The sequence below is a fragment of the Amblyomma mixtum genome, chromosome 3 (genome assembly GCF_055824585.1).
Source record: "Amblyomma mixtum isolate Tamu chromosome 3, ASM5582458v1, whole genome shotgun sequence".
In the NCBI taxonomy this organism is placed as follows: Eukaryota; Metazoa; Arthropoda; class Arachnida; order Ixodida; family Ixodidae; genus Amblyomma; species Amblyomma mixtum.
Genome location: NC_143014.1, coordinates 375,623,712 through 375,650,560, shown reverse-complemented (window position 1 = coordinate 375,650,560; position 26,849 = coordinate 375,623,712). Strand labels below are relative to the sequence as shown.

The following is a 26,849-nucleotide window of genomic DNA, read 5'->3' as shown; positions in this document are numbered from 1 at the left end:
CAGACTGCTTGACGACTGTGCCAGGAACCCTTTGTCAGGACCTCTGTAGTTGCTCACGAGAACCTCATCGTGGTTGTGAAAAGTTGCTCACGCGCTTTGCGTCGCACCCTATCGGCGAGCTGTTGCTGTGCCGCTCTTTCCCCGACCGAAGGCTTGACTGCGTCGAGTCTTGTGCGCAGTCGCCTACCTATGAAGAGTTTGCCGGCGTTTCTCTCGAAGTCGCATGCGGCGTGTTGCGGCATGTGAGCAGGAACTTCTGTAAGGTGGAGTGCAGGGAGTCGTCGGATCGCCCTTTCCGCAACACAGATTTCGTTAACTCCACAAATCTCTCCGCCAGATCATTAGTGCTTGGATGGTACTCAGCACACACGAGATTACGACCAGCGAAGGCTTCGATGTAGCTCTTGAATTGTTTAGAAATGAACTGCGGCCCGTTGCCGGTCACGATCGTCTCTGGTACGCCAGAACGAGAGAACAGGCGTTGAAGACACTGTACTGTGTGTAAGCCATTCTGCATAACGACTTCCGCCCGTTTTGAGCGAACATCGACAACAACGAACATCGTTCTTCATCGGTCCATCGAAGTCCAAGAGAACTCTGCCCCAAGGCGAAGTCGGCAATGAAGAGAGATGAAGGGTAGCTGGAGCTGGTTCGTTGCGCTGCTTTGACACTCTTGACATCGCTTTACGTGTTGCCCCAGGTCCCCGTCTATACAGTTTTACGCATCAGTTCTCCGGTCGCCAGGGGTGCTGAGGCAGTTGAAACCGAAAGTAACCGGAGTTTGCTCCTCCTGTTTTTCTTAGCTGAGTCTTGAGCACGTCTGGCGACATTATTAGACCGAGGTTAAGCTTTGATCGAGGTACAGCTGATGCGATCTCCTCGCACTGCAGATGGAAGTTGAAGAAGACGACGATGTGCAATACAAAACGCGAGAACTAAAAAACCGCCGCGACGACGGACGAGAAGGAAGGAGGACAAGCGCTGATTAACAACTGAAGGTTTATTGAAACAACACCGGTGTTAATACACTCTCCAACACAACCAGGACGCATGGGCATACCTAAGCACCTGTGATCATGAGAATCAAGATATTCAATCTCACAGTCATATAGGAGCTCTGAAGCTGTGCTTACGCACGTGTCACCATTCGCATGAATGTAATAGACCTAACATATTTTTTATTTTGTCCCTATGCCTGCAGTTAACTTTGGATTCTTTGAAAAGAGGTGTGCTTATCGGGGAATCAGGGATATTTTTCAAGGGGCAATGTAGTCATGTAAGACAAGGTTACACGACTGGGAACGTTTTTAACGACGTATTATGCTGGCGTACATGGGTGTTAACACATTTTCCGGTCTGCCCGATATATCTCTTACCGAAAGAAAATTCAGCGTCATACACTACCCTTTCAGCACATGACACGAACTTAATCTGGTGACTTATCTTGCAGGCTCTACTACCTTTGTTTTTTAGCCTCTGCTCTTCTATCAACTATGGAACATATTTTTCTAGTTTTTTTTTTCAGAACTGAGAACAACTCTTTAACACATATCTGGTGCCTACATTCTATAATCTATGGGACATCTGATGAACGTATGGGATAACTGCATGCCGCTTCGTACCGGACGACTCTGATGAATGGCAATTCTTGAAACAGTTGTTTCTTCAAGATTTTATTGCACGCAAGCAAGGTTACCTCTTCCAGAAAAGCTGGCGATTTTAATCTCTGAACCTGCTGACGAAAACTATTTTCTATTCCATGCACACAGGATTTTGAAAGTGCTGACCCCAAGCATGCAGCAGCTATTGCACATTTAACTAATTTTGAATGAGCTGAGCGATAACGGAACAAGGGCTTCTCTAAGCGCTGCTGGAAAGACCAGCAGAAGTGATCGTGGCTCAAAAGCAATCTTATGTCCAAGAACTGTGATTCCTTGTTTTCCGGGACGTCAAAAGTAAATTACAGACCTTGCCCAAAAGTATCAAAAACCCTCAATATACCTGTTCCTTAAAATTCCCAACCTCAACAAAAATTAAATAATCATCAACATACCTAAAGACTTGTTTTACGCATTCACCTAAATTAGGTTTTTTTACCCTGTTCACATGACAGAGAAAGATATTACTTAGCACCGGTGCTATTTTCTCTTCCATGCACATCCCATCTTTTTGAGCATATAGTTTTCCTTCCCACTCAACAAAAGTCGATTGCAGGTAAAACGTCAATAGTTTCAAAAAAGGTTCCACGGATACTCCAAAATTCGAAACAAAGCCCTCTTGATCATTGTCAACAGTTATCCTTTCCTTAACACACTGTAGGAGCTTATCCTGTGCAAGCGAATAAAACAAATCCTGCACATCGATGCGGAACATCCCAATCGAACCCGGGTTACAGCGTTGCAAATACTCAACAACGGCGACCGAATTTGAAACAAGAAACGGGTCATCAATCACAAGAGTGTTTAGGTGCTTTTTTTTGTCTTGCAGTGTGTTGCAGTTTAACACGAGGCATTATCGGCTGCGGCGATAGCATAGTGCTCTCATGCAGTGTTCAACGAAGCTGATCTGTTTACTCCGCCGCGGGTTCGAAACCCAGTTGCGGTAATGTTTATTTTCTGTCTGCACCATCAATGTCAGGGACGCCGAAAGATTCTTGGCGACACGCGGGCTAAAGAGCGCTCTGAAGAGCAGCAATGCCTGACAAACTAAATCTCGCATACACAGCACTCAGCAGCTCGTTTACGCATTACAGGTGCACTGAAGAGGAATCTGAACTCGTCTTTTTGCCGCGGGAACTCATCTACACGTTCCGAGCATTTGTAGAAACTTCGATTTATTGCCCTGTGTGGCCGATTTCCGTAATTAAATCGAATTAACGACCGGCTCCCACCATTTTTTTTTTAATTCTCCTCAGTGCGGTGGGCGGAGTCGACCAACGCGCGGAGTGCCTTTTACGCAGTCCCGTGGCGGCTTGCCGCTCTGCCATCGGCGGAGTAATACGTAGTAATCCGTAGAAGCAAATAGTCCGCGCGTATTTTTATTTCTGCGGGCTTATTTTTCGTCTATATTATCTGCGAATGAAACTATTCATTCACGAAAACCTAAAAAACAACATAAAGCGAAAGCAAAGCCTCCACGGAGCTGGCTGAAAGGCACTCCATGCGTTGGTCGACTCCGCCCACCGTACGGGGGAGAATTCAAAAATAAAGGCGGGAGCCGGACGTTAATTCGATTTAATTAGGGATATCGGCCGCACAGGGCAATAAGTCGAAGTTTCTAAGAATGCTCGGAACGTGTAGATCTAGTTCCCGCGGCAAAAAGGTGAGTTCAGATTCCTCTTCAGCGCACCTTTCAAGTCAATTGAAGATAGTTCTGGGCAGCAGAGTGCACAGCATTTCCTTGCAGTTCCTTCGGTTCCTCTCAGCAGTGTCGTAAATTGGGATCTTCAGATAAAGCTAAGCAATTTACCTCGATAACTGGCACAAGTGGTTGTCAAATGGGTCACAGTCCAACACGTGAGGTTTAGGCCTGTGAGTTGTAAACTCGCCTCGCAGTCTGAAGGCCCTTTGTTCAGTTCTCCGCACCTTCGGAAGAAATTTATTCTTTGCTGATGACGTCCTTGGGGGTTTTGTGGGCCACTTTTCCTGGACGCCGCCGGGTTTCGTTGCTAGTAGGTCATATAAGGCTTTCACAAGTTTGCCACTGTTCAAGGGCACTCAGGAAAATCCACAGGGTGGGCATAACCGTGCTCATAGTCCAAAGGCTCCAAGAGCGCAGACCTCCTCTGCGATGTTACTGTCACTGGATACTTAGTCATATCAATGGCAGTGGACAGAGTAAAAACAAACATCTTAGTTAGGGCCAATTCCCTGCATCACATGACCCCACTTTCGCCTGAACAAGGAAACGCTTATACGCGGCTTTATATTGGCAAGCAGTGGGTTGTTGTTCAACCCACCCTTTCTCCGTACACAACCAGAAAAAGTATCCAAATGATCTTCAGGCATCTTGTGTGTCAGGAGGTATTTTAGCTTGCCTGTCACAGCAACTGCACAACAAAGCTGCAACATTTTGCATGCAAATGAGCAAGCCAACAAACCCAGTTTTCATCTTCCCCTCAGGTATAAGTCGTCCATCTGCATCACTCAAGTTACTGATGTATTGTTCGGCCTCCAGGAGAAATGCCTTCCAAGATGGTGCATTCTTGTTGCGGACTGCAGCCTTACATCAGCGTACCAGGGGATTTCTTAAGTTTAGTAGGTCAGAGAGGCGGGACAAAAATTCTTATAAATTCATCTGTAGCATATGCACCTTGGAAAGCTGCCATTTCAATGTAAACTCACAAAAGTCAAGTGCGTCAGCTGCTGGTGAACTGAGCTTTTCTACTGCAAGCTGTATCTTCATCTTTTGTTTCTCCCACAAGCGATGAACTTATGCGAGCTTGTTTCCAAAGTGAAGCCCCTGTTCGCACTCCACGGCGTCCGAAGATGCAATATAACAACACTTGGCAAGTGAGCATTCAAAGACAGTTAGGTGACTGACAGATCCCATGCAGTTTTGTGTCTATTTGACCATATGACGTGATTCAAGAATCATGAAAATTTTCAGGGGACACTGAAGCTTGGTCTTAAGAGTATGACGTGATAGCGTTAATGGGTTTATGCTCATATATGTGGAATTGGTCATTTTCGGTTTTCATAGAGGCCTAGAAGTCCTCATAGCACTCCTGGCTCAGTGGTGCAGCGGATAAGCGATGCGCCACTGCTCTGCGATGGCAGGAGCTGCCATCGATAGATGAGGCTTGTGCGACCTAGGATGTTCTTCCCGAGCAACCTGTCGCTACTCATCATTATTTAACCGCATCCTGCACGGTGGTCAGTTTGCTCACAATCCGGCGGGCAGGTTGCGACCACAAGGTCACGTGACCTAGATGGCCCACGTAGGTTGCTCCTCCGCGGATTTTTCGCTTACAGCGCCGACGACGCCGAACTTTCTGCAGAACGGTAGCCGTAACGCTGTCGCGTTAAAACTTCATTTGAAGGCTCTGTTGGGCGCTCGAAACTTGTGCGGAATGAGCATGAATTATAACTGAGGTCCGCGCCGCGGTACTCAGCCACTGCGAAGTTTGAAGCTGCACCATCAGTTGTAAGCGAAAAAACTAGTACTCTTCTGACGAAACTCTTAACAGACACTCTGCCATTTCAGGGCCACGAAGGGACTCAATGAAGAATTTTATAACAGCGACTTTCAATCCTCTCTTAAGTGCGACAAGCATACACAGGCAAGCATTGGTTGCCTCCGGGAGGCTGTCATCAGGCATTTCTATGCCTAGGTCGACATAGCCCTTGCTGCCGCATAGCTGGACCTGTTTCTTGTCATCCACCATCAGTGCTTGGCCCGGCCTTGCAACACATTTTTACCAACGCGAACATTTCTTATGTAAACCCGGGTTCACTGTCTTGCACCACTCGCTGTGACTTAGCTCTTACATGTTAGTATGCAGCCGGAGAGTAAATATGCAGAGTTAATACGAAGGATATTTCTTCCCATATCGGTGGATGCGCCGAGGAGTTGTGTGTCGGGAGAAAAGGAGGCGGCAATAGCGTCTTCCCTCTGAGCTTCTTGGCCAATTCGCGGGAAGTACAATCTTCGTTTCGTCCGGTGAGTGTTTTTCTCATTTGGTTCACCTGTTTCTTTGCTTCCTGGCCTTTTGCCGATAGCATTCATTGCTTGGTGAACTCACTTCACCTGTACCACTTCATCAGTAGGCTCCTCGCTAATTTCAAGTCTTGTTGAAAGCCCCGTCCGGAAATTGGAGGGAGAGGGCGTTAGGCTTCTTTTTGACTGTAAAAAAGTAAGCAAAAGAGTCAGTAAAATATTTTGGCTTTCAAGCACCACTTCCATACAGAGTAGCAAAGTTAAGCTAAGAAAACATGGAATAGCAGTTGCTGAGGTAAACCAAATCTGAGAGGAACAGAAAAAAACGGTCAGGCAACAAAGATCTCGTGTTCTTTTACAGGTGACCCCTGCTTTGCGCTACTCAAGCAGCCATGTATTTCCTGATAGCCGTCAACACTTTACAATCGCTGATTCTGTACCAGCGCGTTAACTAACTTAAAAGAAAGCGGTCTCCACAAGTCATCCGCAGGGTACTATATGAAACGGCGTTTGTACTCACAAGCTTTTGGAGCTGTTGTGGGAGTGCTGGAAAGAGGCTAGGAACGATACCAGGTCCCAGTCTGGTTGTCTGTCCGGTCTAATCGAAGTACTCAGCCTCAAGGTGCGCTGAACAAAGACTGTCACCGTCCTTAGGTGTACAGCCATCCAGTCCCAACTTTCCACTTTGCTTTGTTGTATCGAGTAGTAGAGCGCGCTTCCATGCAACACGCAGACCGGGCTCCTTAGGAAACCAATTTCAAAAAAACACAGCAAGATAGCACGTGATGTGCTCCAAACTAGCACACTAAGGTCTTTGACAACCACTCTGTATTCCTCACAGATGTTGTCGTGCACATGCAGTACAGGCAGTCCTTGGAAGAAAGAGACCGCAAGCATAACCACAACCAAACACCACGCAGTTGCTATGCTACACGCCGAACCGTACCCAGAAATTGTGGACAAGCGCATTTTTTTTTTCAACCGGAAGTTTTTATGAACGTAATTGTTTCGCATGTCATGAGACAGCACCAAAACAATCAGTATATCCGCAGATTCCCCTCGGTATGCTTGTAGTTTTCTGCTATTTATTGTCCCAAACGGGCCCCACTGGTTTTCTTTGGCAGCCTGAACAGCTCGGTGCGAGCGCGGGACAAACTTTAAAAGCAAGATTTTGCTAAGCATCAGAACATTAGACTATTCCGATTAAAGCCGCCCACGTTGGCTGTGTGGTTATGACGCTCGGCTGTTGACCCGAAGGACGCGGATTCTATCCCGGCCGCGGAGCTCGCGTTTCGATGGAGGCAAAAGGCTAGAGGCCCGTGCACTGTGAATTGTCAGAGCAAGTTAAAGAACCTCAGGTGCTCGAAATTATGGGGAGCCCTCCATTACGGCGCCCCTCAAAGCTTACGTACCCTTTAAAACTAAACCCCGAAAACCATTCCCATTAATAATTTCATTACAGTATCCCACAATATTTGAGAGTTACCTCCCAATAACGATGTCCAAGAAAGCTGCGATTGGCTGCACGTTCTGCCCCTTTTTGCAATATGACGCCGCACCGGCCCCACTTTTAGAGCGTCCTTCTGCTCTAGAAGTTTTGTTGTATCCTCCTTGGAACAATCGGGTAAATAAAGCGTTCGTCTTTCGCGAAGATAACGCTGTCATCGGTGTCATATGACAAACTACAGAAGTGAAAACAAGTGAATGCTTCTACGTCAACTAACTTTTTATGGCAGAGTGCAAGCTTATACATGAATCTAATTGCTTAACCGAAACTGACGCACATGGTATCATTCGGCAGCATTACGGAATCCAACGCTGAAGCAGTGATGTTGCGTATAGTTGCGAGGCTGTGATAGCTCTTGCTGCGAGATATTCTGCATTGCTGTGGCTTCTTGTTTTTAAAGCCTAGAAGGAACCCCTCAATCAAGCCAGTACGGTGGCTTTAAGGACGTCGCGCCTTCTGTGACAACTTCACGTAGAATAGGTTCATTTTTTTTCAACTTCACGAATGACTCACGCCGTTCTTTCGATGACGAAGGCGTCCTAGAAGGCAAGCTATTTGTTCTTATCTCTAAAGGCGGCAAATAGATAATATTGTTACGCCCAGGGGTTTATTAAGACCGGGACGGAGTATTGAAAACAGCTGGGTCAGCTTGCCGAGCACGAGACGCCACCAACCTCGTTCTCCTCATCTTCGGCTTATCCAGCAACGCCGACCACGCAGAATAGGTATCGCCTTTTCATAGTGTCACACTTCCCCCTATGGAGCCGCAGCCCGCTGGGCGAGTTAAAGAGCGCCGCGAGAATGGTAGGGCTTCAGCCGGGCAACATGAGTGACTTCGGTTCGCGCTGAACGACGGCCGCTTGCCGTGAGACGAGCTATGCGGTAATTGAGCTCGCTAATTTGGTCAATAATGACATAGGGTCCATCATAGTGGCACCGCAGCTTCTGAGACAATCCTTGCTTTCTGATAGGCCGCCATAACAAGACCAAATCACCAGGGCTGTAAGTGACGTGACGGCGGCATCGTATCGTGCTTTGGACCGATCTTGAGAGGCGAGAACACGAAGGCGAGCAAGGCGCCGGGCTTCTTCGGCGAGACAGAGTGTCTCAGCGATAGAGGGATCTTCAGGAAGCTCGTCAGAAAATGGTAGTATGGTGTCCAGGGTGTAGCGTGGTGTAGCATGGTGGGCCAGCATAGAGTAAAAAGAAGGGGCTGTAGCCAGTAGTCTCATGGCTCGCGGTAATGAACGCATACGTGATGAACGGCAGGACGCTGTCCTAGTTCTTGTGCCTTGAATCAACATACATTGACAGCATGTTAGTGATCGTGCGGTTCGTGCGCTCAGTGAGCCCATTCGTCTGGGGATGGTAATGCGAGGAATGGCGAAAATGCGAAGCGCAGGAACGGAGAAGCTTCTCCACGACGTCAGCGGTGAACTGCCGACCACGGTCACTGATGATAACTTTTGGGGGTCCATGACGCAGAACTATGAATCTTAGCAGAAAAGATGACACATCATACGCTGTAGCCGAGGGTAGAGCTGCCGTTTCACAATACCGAGTAAGGTAATCGACGCAAACCACTATCCAGCGGTTCCCATGATAGGATTTTGGAAACGGGCCCAGCAGATTTATGCCCACTTGCTCAAACGGTGCTGCAGATGGTGTCACAGGGTGAAGCTGACCAGATGCAAGGCTAGTAAGTCGCTTGTATCGTTGACACTGAGTGCAGCTGGAGACGTACCGCTCAGTCATGGCCCGCATTTTCGGCCAATAGAAGCGTGCCTGGGTACGGTGCAGCGTCCGTGCCGAACCAAGATGTCCAGATGTAGGGTCATCGTGCATGGCCAGCAAGACAGAGGGGTACAGGCTCTTCAGAACTACCAGCAGGAAGCGGTAGCCCGTAGAAGAATAGTTTTTCTTCCACAAAAGACCATCTCGCACACAAAAGTGGCTGACGTTGGAAGGGTCTTCAGCCTCCACAAGGAGAGACTGTAGGGTTAAATATTTCTGCTGTTCCGCTTTGAACGTTGCGACATCAGGAAAAGCAGGTGACACTGACGCGACGCAGCGGTCAAAAGTATCGATGTTAGACTCCGACTCAGGAAGGGGTAGCCTCGAAAGACAGTCCGCGTCAGCGTGACGGTGACCACTCTTGTAGACGACTGTGTAGTCGAACTCTTGTAGCCGGAGAGCCCACCGTGCAAGGCGTCCACACGGGTCACGAAGGTTAATAAACCAGCAGAGGGCATGATGGACGGTGACGATGGTGCACGGGCGTCCGTACAGATAGGAACGGAAACGCTGCGTGGCAAAGACGATGGCTAAGCATTCTTGCTCGGTGACTGTATAATTGCGCTCCGGCTTGCTGAGCGAGAGACTCGCATACGCAACAACGTGATCTTTGTTGTCGCATCGCTGGACGAGAACAGCGCCGAGGCCAACACCGCTGGCGTCAGTGTGAATCTCTGTGGGAGCGGAGGGATCGAAGTGGCGAAGTACAGGGTGAGACGTCAGAAGGAATTTTAGTTGGCGGAAGGCGGAGTCGCACTCAGGTGTCCACTCGAAAGCCACATCTTTCTGAAGTAGACCTGTCAGAGGGTAAGCTACGTCCGCAAAGCGATGAATAAAGCGGCAAAAGTAAGAGCATAAGTCCAAGAAACTCCGCAGCTCTTTAACAGGCTGTGGTGGCTTGAACGACTCGACAGCTGCAGTCTTTGCTGGATCAGGTCTGACACCGTCTTTATCAACGAGGTGTCCAAGCACTAACGCTTGACGCGCACCGAAGTGGCACTTTTTAGAGTTAATCACAAGGCCACCTTGGCGCATACAGTCCAGGACGAGAGCTAAACGGTCGTTGTGTTCACTGAACGTCTTTCCGAAAATGACAACGTCGTCGAGGTAGCACATGCATATTTCGCATTTCAAACCGCGGAGTACAGTGTCAATAAATCTTTCAAGGTGGCGGACGCATTGCAAAGGCCGAATGGCATCACATTAAACTCATAAAGGCCATCAGGCGTAATAAAAGCTCTTTTTTTTGTCCGCGGGATGCAGAGGGATTTGCCAATACCCGACCGAAGATCAATAGAAGAGAAGTAGGACGCTGAAAAAAGGCAGTCAATGGCATCGTCGATTCGAGGTAGGGGGTATACGTCTTTTCTCGTGACGGCATTCAGACGACGGTAATCCACGCAAAAACGCCATGATCCATCCTTCTTCCGAACAAGAATTACTGGAGCAGCCCAGGGACTTGAGGACTTTTGTATAACGCCTTTGGTTAGCATCTCCTGCACTTGTTCATTGATAACCTTGCGTTCAGACGGTGACACTCGGTAGGGCTTTTGGCGGATCGGATGTGAGGTGCCAGTGCCAACCCTGTGCAGGGTTCGAGACGAGGGGATGGAAGATGGGCCGCCGGGCTGTGAAAAGTCAAACACAGTGGAGTATCTCCGGAGGATGGGCAACAGTGCACGGCGCTCATGCGTGGAAAGCGAGATGTCGATCATTCGGAGCAACTGCGACTCGTCGTAAAACTCTGGTGCAGCTGTGCCCAAGGCGTCGGTAACCAAGGCAACGGATACCGGCGTGTCTTGGCTGCATGACGCAAGCTTCAGGCCTTCCGGTAGAACTACAGATTCCGTCGAACTGTTCACTGTCCACAGTTCAGTTCTTACATTGATGACGGAAACCATGGCATGAGGAACCAAAATGCTCTTCATGCAGTTCAAGTGGTTCGGTTCCACAGTCGCATCAAACACGTCGAGGCGGTATCGGGGCAGGAAACCGGTACGCACACAGCCGACGAAGAAGGCACGACAATATCTCGGGCAACACAGAACACTCTCTCTCCACTGCACGAGCCTTCCAGAAGGTCAGTGGTGGAACATTTGCCGACGTTTAGCTCACCTGTGCGACAGTCGACGTTAGCGCCACACATCTGCAAAAAGTCGAGGCCAAGAATAACTTCGTGCGTCGACCGGGTGAGCACCACCATTTCCGTGCTGAAGACTTCACCCAAGGAAACCTTCATACTACACACTCTAACTGCTAGCAACGGTTCACCACTCACGCCACAAAACTGGACATTTTTGTCCCATCGAAATAAAATTTTTCATCCGAGGAGACACTTCCGAGCAGACACGAGGAGACATAACCGAAACAGTAGCACCGGTATCCACTCAAGCTTTCACAGGTACACCAATATAAACAATATATTGGGTAACAATATTGCCACATTCCTGGGCACTCTCATGGCGCCGTCTCCCGGCCGAACTGCCTTCACCGCTATTCTGGCTAGCCTTAGCCATGGTGGCGGGCAGTGCTTCTTCTTCGTCGTCTCTTCTGTGTGGTCCCCTCGGGAGTCCGCTGCTGCCTGGCGGTGCACAGTAAAACGTGTCCTGGCTGTCCCGACTGCCTAACCGTGACATATTTGGTGGAGGTGCTGGGTAACGTCCCATGTACACTGACTCCGAAGACGCCTTTGAAGCCAGTTCTCAGGGCGTAGACACAACCCCCGTGCACAAAGCGAGCCGCCGCCTGCTAGGCCTACAGCCAGAGTTCAGCGGCCTGACAAAACCGTCAAGGAAGATGACAGTAACCACTGGTAGCCAGACCACTCAACGTTTTGGAGCTGACGCTCCGTTCGTGCTCCACGCGCCCCGGTCACCGCCGACGTTCCACGGAGACAGGTTTGAAGACGTTGAAGATTGGTTGGCCAGTTTCGGCCGTGTGGCAGCCTTCAACTAGTGGGACGGTGAGCGCAAGTTGAGGAATGTCTACTTCGCGCTAGAGGACTCGGCAAAGATCTGGTTCGAGAACCACGAGACCTCTTTTGCCACCTGGGAGGTTTTTCGGCGTGAGTTGCTGGCGACATTCGGCAACAGTGAAAGAAAAGAGAAGGCGGAAGTCGCTCTGCACTCCAGGTCGCAGCAGCCAAATGAGAGCGTCACCATGTTCGTTGAGGACATGATGCGTCTCTTCAATCGAGCCGTCCCTGCTATGCCCGAGGCCAAGAAAGTGCGCCACCTAATGCGCGGCGTAAAGGAGCAGCTCTTTGCCGGACTGGTTCGTGACCCGCCAAGAACAGTGGCCGACTTCACAAGGGAGGCAACGGGTATCGAGCGCTCTCTGCAGGAACGAGGCGAGCACTACGGACGTAAGGCTACCGTAGCAGCCGCTTCCCAGTACACGCCTACGTCGCCGCCCGCCGAGGAGCTTCGAGAGCTTGTAAGAAGCCTCGTTCGCGAGGAACTGGCGAAACTTCGCCTTGAAGCTCCACAGGCCAGTGTCGCTGCCGTAACGGACGTGGTCCGTGACGAAAACCGACGAGCTGTGCAGCCGCCTCCCGCTCCACACCCGGCGCCCTCCGTTATGACGTACAGCGAAGCACTACGAAGTCCTAGGCCAGCGATGCAAGCCTTTTCCCCCCGTCGTTCCCGTGCCAGTACCATCCCTGCCAGTACCTGCCATGCCAGTACCACCCGTGCCGCAGGAGTTCAGGCCCCCCATGAGCAAAGCGCACGTGTGGCGTACGCCAAACAATCGGCCGCTCTGTTACCACTGCGGGGAGCCCGGCCACATCCTCCGTCACTGCCCCTACCGCCGAATGGGTTTAAGGGGATTTTCACCTGACGCACCTCGACCACGCTACGGTGAAAGACCACGGGATATCGAGCTGTACCTGGCTGATAACGTGCAGTCCTCGACCCCGCAGCGACGCCAGTCCCGATCGCCATCCCCAAGGCGGTTCTCTTCGCCCGGCCGCCCGTCGTCCTCTGGCCAGTTCCGAGGCGCGTCCCCACATCGGGAAAACTGAAGACGGCGTCCTCCGGGGGTAGGGCCGCCGCTACTGGAACGTGTCAAGAGCCTCCACCCGAAGATTCGCCGCGACGCTCCGATCAACGACGACGTGACCCGACATCAACGACGCGCTGCGACCGACTGGTTTCCGCCGAAATTCCGGTATCCGCCGACCACCATGACGTTACCGCACTCGTGGATACCGGCGCCGATTTTTCTGTAATGAGCAGTCGGTTAGCCACAGCCCTGAGGAAGGTTCTAACTCCTTGGTCCGGGCCGCAGATCCGGACAGCTGGTGGCCATGTCGTAACTCCGATTGGTGTCTGCACTTCGCGAATCCAGATCCGCGGTGTTACTTTCCCTGGTTGATTTGCTGTGTTACCCGAGTGCTCCAAGGACCTCATACTCGGTTTGGATTTCATTCAGGAGTACGGTGCCGTCATCAATCTTCAGGAGCTAATCGTGTCGTTTTCCACCCAAGGCCCTGTCGACGACGATACCGTGCCACGCAGGGCTAAGTTGTGCGTCTTGATGACCAGGTGTTCATCCCGTCAAGAGCCAGCATGTTTGTTACCGTAGAGTGCGATAACAGCCCCAGCACTCGTGGCATCACTGAAACCAACATCTCGCTGCTCTTCGGTCGGCAAGTGTGTGTAGCTCGCGGAATTAGTGAATTGAACAGTGGGCGAACCGAACTTTTGGTGACCAATTTTGGTTCTGAACCTCAGTGTTTGCCTGGCAAAACAGCTATTGCGTATTTGGAAGAACTTTGTGAATTCGCGGGACAGCACGCGTTGTCCGAAATCCCGGCATTAGTGGAGGCGCCGACCACTCCCATAAAGACCGACGTGAACCTGAACCTCCCGTCTCATCAGAAACGCTGCCTGGAGGGCATTATCGAATCTTTCCGCGACTGTTTTGCCTCGACCTCCAAGGTCAGGCAGACTCCGCTCACAAAGCACCGCATTATTGTTGACGCAAACCAGCGACCGTTATGCCAGCCGCCTTATCGGGTCTCTTCGAAGGAACGTGACGCCATTCGCCGGCAAGTTCAAGAAATGCTCCAGGACGACGTGCTACAGCCGTCGACGAGCCCGTGGGCATCGCCTGTTGTTCTTGTGGCGAAGAAGGATGGGACCCTACGGTTCTGTGTTGATTACAGGCGTCTAAACAAAGTCACCAAAAAGGACGTTTATCCTCTGCCACGGATTGATGACTTCCCGGACCGGCTACGCCACGCCACGTACTTCTCGTAGCTAGATTTACGTAGTGGCTATTGGCCAATCGAGGTGGACGAGCGCGACCGGGAAAAGACCGCCTTTATTACACCGGATGGTCTGTACGAATTCCGGGTGCTCCCTTTCGGACTGTGCTCGGCTCCTGCCACCTTCCAGCGGATGATGGACACCGTGCTTGCCGACCTAAAATGGCAGTCCTGCCTCGTGTACCTGGTTGACGTTGTCATCTTTTCCGCCACGTTCGAAGAGCACTTGAGGCGCTTGCGTGCCGTGTTCGCCGCAATTCGTTCGGCTGGTCTTTCCCTCAAGCCCGAAAAGTGTCACTTCGCTTTTCAGGAGTTGAAGTTTCTGGGCCACATCGTGAGCGCTAAGGGAGTTAGCGCTTATCCCGATAAGACAGCCGCTGTCGCTGTTTTTCCCATGCCAACCGATAAGCGAAGTGTGCGCCGCTTTCTGGGTCTCTGCGCCTATTATCGGCGTTTTGTGCGGAACTTCTCCCAGATCGCTGAGCCCCTCATCCGCCTCACGAAAGATGCCGAACCGTTCTCCTGGGCCAGGAGAAACAACAGGCCTTCGAAGACCTCCGCACTCGTCTGCAAAGTACGCCCATCCTTGGCCACTTCGACGAGTCAGCCGACACTGAACTGCACACAGACGCCAGCAACATCGGCCTCGGTGCGGTCCTTGTGGAGTGGCAGGATCGTCTCGAACGCGTAATCGCATACGCAAGCCGCACCTTGTCACGCTCGGAGGCGAACTATTCCACCACTGAAAAAGAATGCCTGGCAATAGACCGATTTCACAAGCAGTTGCGCTACGCCACCGCCGCCGCGATGCACTCTGGGAGTTGTGGTACTCCGGCCGGCGGCCGCGTCAGCGCGGTGCGTGGCGCACGCGCGAGAAGCAGCCCTGTTTGCGTCGCCACGCGGTGTTTCTCTGCGTGAATGCTGTATTTGCGGGACAAGTGCGTTCACCTGAGGAGTGTCGTGAGCTCCGACAACTGTGCGAAGCAGAGCGTCCCGGATTTCCCGTTTTCTAGAAGAGAAAAAGTAGCCAAGACATTGCGTAGAAGCTGTTCACGAGAGACAGCTGAAGAAGTGCTGTTCAGTACATTTAGTCGTACTGTCCCTGTTGATCAGCGGACAATGACAAATAGCAAATTTTCAAGTTCTGAACTGTATTAAATGCCTTTTACGCGGTTCTCAGCTTTAAGGCAGTCCCTTAAATTGTTAAAAAGAAGGCAATCGGATTTGCCTTCGTGCTGCGTCGTCAAGCCTTCTTTGCAGCGATTTCTGCCCGGTGCAAGGTTGTAAGGCAACAAGTGTGCTAAGATTTATTGTTATATTCAGGAATCCACAATGTTAGCTTGATGCAGGTATTCACTCCTGATGTCTCGAGCTCCCATACTAGCGATAATGCTTTCTTTATTTCACGGAATGAGAAAGCGGGCTATAAAACTGTCGAAATGTGGAATAATTTCCAACGTTTTGTTGCTCACTGGTCGTTGAGTATACACGATAGTCCAGTAACAGCCACATGCCATTTATGCCGGGATATCACCCACATTTTTTCCGTTGTTTTGGATAAAAAAGGTCATCTAGTGTTTACCAATCAGTCAACCTGTTCAGACTCGTACTACGAAAATAGCGAAAGTGAGTCGTACGGGAGACGCCCTGGCAGAAGATTATATTAACCTAAATAAAAAAGTAATTAGTGTATCAATAATCAAAATAAAACTATTCGTCACGAAATTAACATCCCCTAAACCCTAATTAGGCGTACTCAAAAGCTCCCCGATTGGCTTCTCCTTTTCTCATTTTGTACTGAACACAAGCATTTGTCACATCTCCATTTAGAAAAACAGCATAGCTCGCTCGAATCGCTCACCTTTCCTGCTGGTGACCCGCCGAGCACGTCGTGAATACATGTATGTATTTACGTGAATAAGAAAAAAACAATCGCATGGCCTGTTTTGATCAAGGGCTATGATGAAAAAATAAAGGCAACAAACGCTGTGTGACACGTCTATAGCGAATGCCTAGATGAATACAGCGAATACTGAAACAGCAAAATGAGGTGGCAAGATATGTAAATACTGTCTGAAGACGTTAATTAAATCACGTGCATCGCTATGCGTTCAAATGTTCTGCTGACAAAATTAACGAAAGCGGCCGTCAAGCGCGTTTATATCGCCACCTGCAGCATTTTCCAAAGCAAGGTTCGAGGAACAAACGCAGCGTCGCCACCGCGGCCACTCCACCTCATGTGGCAACTGACCACCCTCTCTGCGCTGCTCCTACCGCGATAAGCATTGCACCCCTCGAAACTCCGCCGTGGAGCCTCTGTTTCCTTTATAGAGCTCAACACAATAAACGAAACGGCGGAAAGCTACTGCGGCCGGGTATAATGCCAGTCAAGGCGCAAAGTAATGTAGGCTTCGTGCAGACGACGCCACGAAGGACTACAGCCAAGATGGCGGCTGGCTACTTCCGGTAAACGCGCGCATGCGCAGTAGGCTTTGTGAAATCGGTCTATTGTGTGGGCAGTGACCAAATTTCGCCCGTACTTATACGGCCGCCCTTTTAGAGCCGTCAGTGATCACCATTCGCTGTGCTGGCTGGCGAACCTCAAAGATCCCTCGGGGCGGCTTGCACGCTGGAGCCTTCACCTTCAAGAGTTCGACGTCACCATCGTTTATAAGTCCGGCAGGAAGCACAGTGATGCCGACTGTCTGTCTCGTGCTCCTGTTGAGGACAACCGAGCTGATCCCGACACCGATTTTGTTTTTCTCGGCGCCATCTCCACGTCCGTCCTCACTCAACACCAAAGAGACGACAGCGAACTACGGCCTCTCATTGAGTATCTTGAAGGAAGCGCTGAGTCTCCACCGCGAATCTTCTCTCGTGGACTGTCGTCTTTCTGTTTGCGCGATGGCGTTCTGTATAAGAAAAACTACCACCCGACGCAAGCTGTCTATCTGCTCGTCGTACCTGCGGCCTTGCGCGACGAAATCCTGCAGGCGTGCCATGATGACCCATCTTCTGGTCACCTGGGTTTTTCCCGCACTTTGGCGCGGATACGCCAAAAGTACTACTGGCCCAGGGTTGCTGCAGTTGTACAGCGTTACGTCAGAACTTGCCGCGAGTGCCAATGTCGCAAGACACCACCGACTAAGCCAGCCGGACTACTGCAGCCTATTGAACCACCACACGTTCCTTTCTACCAAGTCGGCATGGATTTACTCGGCCCCTTTCCGGAGTCTTCGCTGGGTAACCGGTACATTGTGGTCGCCACCGACTACCTCAGTCGATACTGTGAGACGAAAGCTCTTCCCCGTGGAACAGCTGCGGAAATTGCCGCCTTCTTCATGCACAACATCGTGCTTCGTCCTGGCGCACCCACGGTCGTTATAACTGACAGAGGGACGGCCTTTACCTCGGCGCTGACAGCGGAAGTTATGCGACTCAGCGGCACCAGCCACCGACGAACAACAGCTTATCATCCGCAAACTAATGGACTCACTGAGCGCCTAAATAAGACGATCGCCGACATGATTTCCATGTATGTCGACGACGACCACCGCAACTGGGATGCAGTACTCCCTTACGTTACTTTCGCATATAACACTGCCCTGCAAGAGACGACTCACGTCACACCGTTTCGCTTAGTCCATGGTCGCGAAGCCACGACTATGCTCGACGCAATGCTTTTTCCTGGTAGTGTAAACTCCGCTGTCGTGGGGGCCGACCGCTTTGTTCACGAAGCTGAGGCCGCCCGTCAACTTGCTCGGCAACATATCCGGCATCAACAAGCAAAAGACGCTCACGGTTACAACCATCGCCACAGGGATGTCACTTACCAGCCCGGAGAAAACGTTTGGGTGTGGAGCCCAATCCGCCAACGAGGGCGCTCTGAAAAGCTGCTTCGGCGGTACTTTGGCCCCTATAAGGTGATACGCCAACTCGGCGAGGTAAACTATGAAGTTCTCCCTCAAGGAACTGTTCGTTCCTCTCGAAGACCAACGTCCTAAGTTGTGCATGTCGCACGAATGAAGCCGTACCACGCCCGCTAGCAGCTCACTCGTCTCTACCTGTGGGCGCCGAAGACTAAGGTGTTCAGCGTGCCCGCCCGTCGAGATGGTGGTCGGCCAGAACCGCCTTATGGAATCCCACACTCGCCCTGCTGTCCAACCACAACACGCTGCCGCTTGAATACTACTCCGTCGGACAGAGTACCCACGCCTCGGCTTCGGGAACGCTCAACGACCGCGTGCTGCTCGCACTGGTAGTAGCAAATGTCCAGATTACTCAGAGCTGTCTCTCCCTCCTCGCATACGAGATCAAGACGGCCGAGACAGTGGATTCCACGCCCGTCGACGATAACTGCAGGTGTTCGTGTGCCAAAATCCCGTGCCCGTGGGTGCCCCCGTCGGTCCACACGACCTGCCGCGCCGAGGGCGGCGCTTTCCAGAGGGGGGGGAGCAATGCCACATTCCTGGGCACTCTCGTGGCGCCGTCTCCCGGCCGAGCTGCCTTCACCGCTATTCTGGCTAGCCTTAGCCATGGTGGCGGGCAGTGCTTCTTCTTCGTCGTCTCTTCTGTGTGGTCCCCTCGGGAGTCCGCTGCTGCCTGGCGCTGCACAGTAAAACGTGTCCTGGCTGTCCCGACTGTCTAGCCGTGACAATATAAAGGGTAAGGGGAAAATAGTTTGTGTTTCACAAACGGACACCGCTCAAGAAGGATAATACCACCGATGATATCCGATTTGGGAGGATTTAAAAACAATGCCGCTTGCCAGGCACAGTTTGTCTTAAAAGCACACAAGCAGACTAGTTTCATTCTGCAACGATGAAACATGGTACCAGTGCGAGGAGACAAGAGTAGACGGTAAACCTGCATGAAGTTTTACTTCACCAACGAAACCTTAATAAACCTTAGACGGCACCAGACAAGCCATCCGCAGAAAACAAACTCCCAGACAAGAAGACAGCAGTCACACCCCCCCCCCCCCAAAAAAAAAAAAGTGAAAGGGGGTTCGCGTACTAGTGAACTCAGCGATACAGTTCACCAAACAGCTGAGCGGACGGCAGCAAAAGCAGTCAGTCTACACAGCCAGAGAGCTGGAGCCGCGCGCCGGCACACTTCGTCGTCAACTTCTTCGTCTGCCATCGAGGCTACCTGAGGCGCATTCATAATAGTTCAGGCGCGTTCATTGTAATTCACTACAATGGCCCCGGTATGAAAGAGGAGCCATCCTGGCGACCTATGGTGATGGCAAGAGGAGCGGGTCGTAAAAGGTCTTGAGGCGACTGACATGGACAAGCTCACGGCCGCGACGACGCAAGTCAGAAAAGGGTGTAAGCGGCTCTACAATATAATTAACAGGGGATGTTGATTCGACGACGCGGTAAGGGCCATGATGTTCTCTGCGAAATTTCGAAGACTGTCCTGGTGTAGTGGAGGGTACCCAAAGCCAAACTAATGAACCTGGAGAGAAAGCGTGCGCGGTTTGATGGGCATCGTGTTCATGCTTTCGGCGACCTTGGGAGTCCGAGGTGAAAGAACGCGCCAGTTGGCGACATTCCTCGGCGTGCTTGGCGAGTTCGGAAAGGGGCGTGCATTCGGAGGCGTCCGGAGTGTACGGCAAAGCCGTGTCCATTGTGGAGGACGGTTCACGGCCATACAACAGGTAGAAAGGAGAAAATCCAGTGGTTGACTGGGTGGCGGTATTGTATGCGTACGTCACAAAAGGCAGGACAGCGTCACAGTTAGACTGATCTGACGAGACGTACATGGTGAGCATATCGCCGAGAGTGCGATTAAAGCGCTCAGTCAGCCCGTTAGTTTGAGGGTGGTAGGGAGTGGTGGTCCGATGAATGATGCGACACTCTCTGAGGAGGGCTTCCACCACGTCCGAAAGAAAGACACGGCCTCGATCACTGAGCAACTCGCGCGGCGCACCATGGCGAAGAACAAAATTGTGCAGCAGGAAGTGGGCAACGTCACGAGCAGTGGCAGCGGGTAGTGCGGCGGTCTCTGCATATCGGGTTAGGTGGTCGACGCCAACAATTATCCAGCGGTTCCCAGATAACGTGTAGGGCAGCGGGCCGTAGAGGTCGACGCCAACACGATCGAATGGGCGAGCCGGGCACGGCAATGGCTGCAAGGGGCCGCTCGTACGGGGCGCGGGAGACTTGCAGTAGCGGACGTATTGGCGAATGTACCCGTACATGCCCCGCCAATAATAACGTTGAGATATTCTTTGGAAGGACTTCAACACACCGGCGTGGGCACATTGTGGGTCAGCGTGAAACGAGGCACAGATCTCAGAACGTAAATGGCGAGGTATCGCGAGAAGCCACCGTCGACCATCTTGCGTGTAGCTACGGCGGTAGAGCAGGCCATCACGGAAGGCAAAATGGGGTGCCTGGCGGCGGAGAGTGCGCGAAGGCACAGCAGTGTGAGCGTTGGTCACGACGTCGATGATCGACGCAAGCCACGGGTCTTTGCGCTGTTCCGCAAGCATATCAGAGGTGGTAAGAGGTGAGAGGACGGGTTCTGGCACAGATGAGCATGCAGCGGCGGTGGGCAGAGGAGATCGAGATAGAGCGTCGGCGTCCATGTGCCTGCGGCCAGAGCGATATACAACGCGGATGTTGAACTCCTGAAGGCGGAGAGCCCATCTGGCGAGGCGGCCGGCCGGGTCTTTAAGAGACGACAACCAGCAAAGCGCGTGATGGTCCGTGACGACATCAAACTGGCGGCCGTACAGATAGGGTCGAAATTTCATGAGTGCCAAGACGATCCCTAAACATTCCTTCTCCGTAACGGAATAGTTGCATTCAGCCTTGCTGAGCACCCGACTCGCATACGCCACGACGTATTCCTCATAACCATCTTTCCGCTGAGTCAGGACAGCTCCGAGGCCGACGCCACTTGCATCAGTATGCACCTCTGTAGGGGCTCTCGGATCGTAGTGGCGAAGTATGGGCGGCGAGGTAAGAAGACGGCGCAGTGTGGTGAACGCGTCTTCGCATTCGGGTGACCAAGCGGACAGGTGGTTGTCGGTTCCAAGTAGTTTCGTGAGTGGCGCAATGATCGACGCAAAATTGCGGACGAAGCGCCGAAAATAGGAGCACAGACCGATCAAGCTCCGAAGCTGCTTCATTGTTGTCGGCTTGGGAAACTCCGCAACAGCGCGAAGTTTGGCCGGGTCGGGGAGAACGCCTTCCTTAGATACAATGTGACCCAAGATGGTTAGCTGCCGGGCGCCGAAGTGGCACTTCTTCAGATTAAGCTGCAGGCCGGCGTCGGTGAGGCAAGTCAGAACCTGCTGCAGGCGCGTGAGGTGAGTGGAAAAATCTGCCGAAAAGACAACGATATCGTCCAAGTAACAGAGGCACGTATGCCACTTCAGCTTGCGTAAGACGTTATCCATCATTCTTTCGAATGTAGCTGGCGCGTTGCACAGGCCGAATGGCATAACGGTGAACTCGTAAAGGCCGTCGGGGGTAACGAATGCGGTCTTCTCACGGTCAGCGGCAGCCATCGGGACCTGCCAGTAGCCCGAACGCAAGTCAAGAGAGGAGAAGTATTCGGCGCCTTGGAGACAGTCAAGAGCGTCATCGATCCGGGGAAGCGGATAATTGTCTTTGTGGGTAATTTTGTTCAGTCGCCGGTAATCGACACAAAATCTGATACAACCGTCTTTCTTCTTGACCAGCACCACCGGAGAAGACCAAGGGCTGTGAGAGGGACGGATGACGCCACGGTGCAGCATGTCTTCAACGTGCTCACTTATCACTTGACGCTCAGCCGCAGACACGCGATAGGGGCGCTGCCGAAAAGGCGGGTGGGAGCCGGTCTCAATGCGATGAGCCACGGTTGATGTACGGCCTAAAGGCTGATGGGCTGCATCGAAAGCGAAGCGGAAAGTGTGTAGAAGGGCTGCAAGCTGCTGACGGTAGGTAGACGGAAGAGTATCGACGATTGCGGCGTGGAAAAGTTCGTCAGGCTCAGGTTCGGTAACGAGCTCGGAATGCATGGCGTTTAGTGAGGGACCGCTGGCTGCCTCTTGGACTTTAAGGGCAGAGAGAAGGCAGACAGGTTGAATGCAGCCAGAGGATTCACCAGGTAGCAGGGTAAGGGCACACGGGGATGGATTGTAGAGCAGCATTCTCGTGACACCCCGCCGGACATCTAGGACAGCAGAAGGTAGCGGCAGGTTCTTCCGGCGTACAAAGGAAGCAGACGGCGTAAATAAAACGGTGTCATCCGACGCGGTACGGCACGACAGGGAAACAAGGGCAGATGCTCCCGGCGCTACTTCAATATCTTCAGCGATAGTGACCTTGAGTGTCAAGGGGGCAGAGGTTTCAGTAGTAAGCTCGTCAAAAAATTAGGAGGAACTTTAGCGGCTAAAGTGGTGAAAGGCGAAAGCCTGAGTGCTGCATTCTGCTACGTGATTGTTCACTGCACATTTTGTTGGTGCATTAATTAACTGACAATTAATGACGCTTAAGCTTCGCCTTTAGGAGTGGAACGCGACAGTGTGTTGTAGCGCTGCCACGGAGTCCAAGGAACGCCACCACCCGTTCGGCGCGATGCGTTACCCTTTGAACGCAACGGTTTTTGAGGAAAGGAAATGGGGCTGTAATTCTCTGTCATCTCGGTGGACACCTGAGCCGCACCGTACAGGAATGGAGGAAGTGTGAGTGAAAGAAGAAAGAGGGGCCGTAATGCAGAAAATGAAAATTGTATTTGAGGAAAGGAAATTACGCATTAACTGTCTCACATATCTCAGTAGACAGTAGTCGAAATTTCTATTTGAGGAAAGGAAGTTGCGCAGTAACTGTCTCACATATTTCGGTGGACACCCGTCAAAATTCGCGCGCGGTGACGTCACGACAATATGGACCAATGTGAAACGCGGACAAATACGCCTTGCTCGTCGGTAAAGTGGTTTTTCAGGAAAGGAAATGTATCTGTCTCTCATATCTCGGTGGACACCGAAACCTCGCCGTAACGGGAAGGGAGGAAGATGGGAGTGAACGAAGACACCGTATTCACTAGACGCACCTTTGTTCATTCCAAACCATCGAGCTGGAATGGCGGAGTGGTAGCGTGCTGGACTCGCACTCCAGAGACCGGGGTTCGATTCCCAAGCTCGGCCAATTTCTTACTCGGTTTTATTTGTTTATCTGGTCTGACTAGAAAGGTTAAGTAGACTAATTGGTTGAGTAAGCAATTAACTAAACTCAGTCAAACTTACTTGGAGCATCACTATACGATCCCTTTAATTGGTTGCATGGTTAGTAGCCAAAGTACAATTGGCCCCGTTTGAAATTCGCGCACTGTGACGTCACGTTCGTTTCGACCAATTGAAAAGCGTGACATTTCTGTCGACAGCTCCTGCTTACAACGATGAGGCATTAAAGGCTTCCGCCTTAAAAAGGAGAAAATTCAACTTCAGCGCGGGCGCGATCGATGACGGCGTTGTTGTGTGACAGAAAGTCCCACCCGAGAATTATGTCATGTGAGCATGAGGACAGCACCAACAATTCGACTGGATACAATATATCGTCAATGATGACTCGCGCTGTGCACGAGGCGAGAGGGGCAATGCACTGTTCTCTAGCGGTGCGGAGCGAGAGACCCGTAAATGACGTCGTGACTTTGCTCAAGCGGCGGCAGAGTTTTTCGTGAATCACTGATACTGAGGCACCCGTGTCGATAAGCGCATGTACCGGCAGTCCGTCGACGATGACCTGAAGAACGTTGCGTGGGGAAAACAGAGGCCTTGAGCTTTTCGAACAGCGCGCAGTTCTTGCCTCCGGAACTGCGGATCTTAGTTTCCCTCTTCAGCGGAGGGAGGGCGACGGCGCATTGGTGACAGTGAGCGGCGGCGCGGTGATGGAGAACGTCGGGTCTCGTAAGCACGACGGTCGGGGGCGTACGCGTCTAGCGGCGATGATGGAGAAGCCGAATAAAACATCTGAGATGGATGCACAGGGGTTGAGATGGTTGGCGATGCCACCATGCGACGGCGACAGTGGCGGGCGACATGTCCCGGGTACCCACAGGAGTAACAGATGGGACGGTTATCCGATGTGCGCCAAGGGTTGTAAAGCCGCTGCGGTGATGGCGAAGAAACCGGGGCTGGTCGCAGAGACGGGGCCGGGCGCAAGACGGGCTGACGAGGTGGAACAGTCAGGGGGACGGAGCGCGCCGCTGCTTCTGCGTAGGTCATCCGGACGGGTATAGGAGATGGTTGGGGATACTGAGCCTCGGCGTAGGTTAATGGAGCAACCGAAGGGACTGGATGTGCAGTGGGAATAGCCTCGGCAACTTCATGGCGGATGACCTCCTGCAATGGCGCCACCAGGGGAGTCGCAGCGTCGTGACTGGAGGTCATCAACGAGAGCTGACGCACGACTTCCTCCCGAACAAACTGCTTTATCTGCGGTGACAGTTGCGCCGGGTCGGTGTCAGATGTGAGGGAAGCAAGCGATTCCTGCTGCAAGAGCGGAGAACGGGTGAGGATGCGTCGCTTCCGAAGTTCGTCAAAGTTCTGGCAATGGGTAATGACGTCGGCGACTGTGGTGGGATTGCGTACCAGAAGCATCTGGAACGCATCGTCGTCGATTCCTTTCATAATGTTCTCAATCTTGGCGCGCTCAGACATAGAGGCATCGACTCGTGTGCACAGGTTCACAACGTCCTCTATGTAGCTGGTGAAATTTTCACCAGGAAGCTGCTCCCGACTTCGCAGGCGTTGTTCCGCGCGCAGCTTGCGCACCGCAGGCCTGCCAAATACATCAGAAAAATTGGACTTGAAGGCTGACCACGTGGGGATGTCGGCTTCGTGGTTTCTGAACCATAGGTTTGCAACGTCCGAAAGGTAGAATATGACGTTGTTGAGCTTGAGTGCATCGTCCCACTTGTTATGGGTGCTCACCCGTTCGTACGATGCCAGCCAATCATCGACGTCATCGTCGCCGGTGCCACTGAAGAAAGCGGGATCACGCTGCCGCAGCGCTCCAGTGCACAGAACGGTCGGGCTGGGTGGGGCAGGACTGGGCACGGAGTCCTTAGGCATTGTGAGCGGCGGGAGAAGACGGCTGCGAAGGTCCAGGGCGTCAGACGACCGCAACCTCCACCAAATGAAAGGGGTTCGCGTACTAGTAAACTCAGCGATACAGTTCACCAAACAGCTGAGCGGACGGCAGCAAAAGCACAGTCAGTCTACACAGCCAGAGAGCTGGAGCCGCGCGCTGGCACACTTCGTCGTCAACTTCTTCGTCTGCCATCGAGGCTACCTGAGGCGCATTCATAATAGTTCAGGCGCGTTCATTGCAATTCACTACAAAAGAAAGAAACAAGATGGGTGCAACACAAAATGTTTTTCCGTCTTCACATGTCTGTTAGAAACTTACCCTGCTGTCTCACAAGCGCGCAGCGCACGGATCCTATCACACAACCTAGTTCTTTCTTCAGAAGAGCAGCAGAAGGACCGCTAAAGCAGTTATCTTTTTCGGTGAAAATTTCAGAATGCTGCGAATATTTTCCGCTTTATCTGCGTGCAAAAACTTGCGCAAAACACGTATCTGGTTGAAAAGGGGCTTGGACAACATTGCGTGTACAAGGCTGCGCTTTGTACACGCAACGGCGAAGGTGGTCAGCCAAATGATTGCCAATCAGGCGCTGCTGCGCAACGCATCGATTATCTACACGGCCCTAAGTCTAGGAAGGTTTGGTTTGGTCTATGGGGTGTAACGTCCCAAGGCGACTCAGGCTGTAGTGAAGGGCTCCGGAAATTTCGACCACCTGGGGTTCTTTAACGTGCACTGACTTCGCACTGTACACGGGCCTCTAGAATTTCGCCTCCATCGAAATTCGACCACTGCAACCGGGTTCGAACCCGCGTCTTTCGCGTTAGCAGCCGAGCACCATAACCACTGAGGCAACGCGGCGGCTAAGTCTAAGAAGGATGGGAGACAAAGGCAATAGTAGAACGAAAGCCTCCTTCTGGAGCAATACTTGAAAGGCCGCACCTATTTTCTTCTGAATCAGATCGTTCTCCTCGCCTCCGGCCTCCATGGTGTTCCTCGCCCCGTTGCTGTCGAGCATGGAGCCTGTCCTGCACAGTATCGGCCCCGCCAAATGACGCCATGGCTTTGACATAGTGGGCTTCGTAGTGATGGCATAGCGTTCATTAAGCATGGCATGCGTCATTTTATGGCATGATATAATTAAACAGCGGAAACAAACCTATGCAATACTATATCACCATTAAAAGAGTAAGACAACTGCCACCGGAGAATTAAAATATCGACATGGACGAAAAGCTGCTGATTTTCCGTGAGTACGGTAATTTACGGTATACATGCACGTACTAATGTGCATAAATGTGAAACTTTTAGGACGTGCGGACCATATTCAGGCGCGAACTATAGATTAGCTTTCTTTCCAAAATTTCCTATTACAGCCTGCCATCTCCAACATAATTATCACTGCCACGAAGATTTTTACGGTACACTTCGACTGTGTTTATGTTCCCACTGTAGTGCAGTTTGTTGGTTCTACATGTTACTGGTTACAGCAGCGGTCTCGAATATCGAACATTGCGCATCTTTTCCTCGCAGC

The 26,849-nt window shown here is 51.7% G+C and overlaps 1 protein-coding gene across 1 annotated transcript in view; it reads right to left on the bottom strand.

The window, feature by feature from the left end:
* The window catches only part of LOC149356838 (uncharacterized), a 43,638-nt gene extending 17,305 nt beyond the window's left edge, over positions 1-26,333 (bottom strand). The window contains exon 1 of the mRNA XM_089577837.1: positions 26,258-26,333. Within this exon, the coding sequence (XP_089433963.1) occupies positions 26,258-26,333 (76 nt within the window). The remainder of the gene's footprint in view (positions 1-26,257) is intronic.
* Positions 26,334-26,849: the final 516 nt, after the last annotated feature.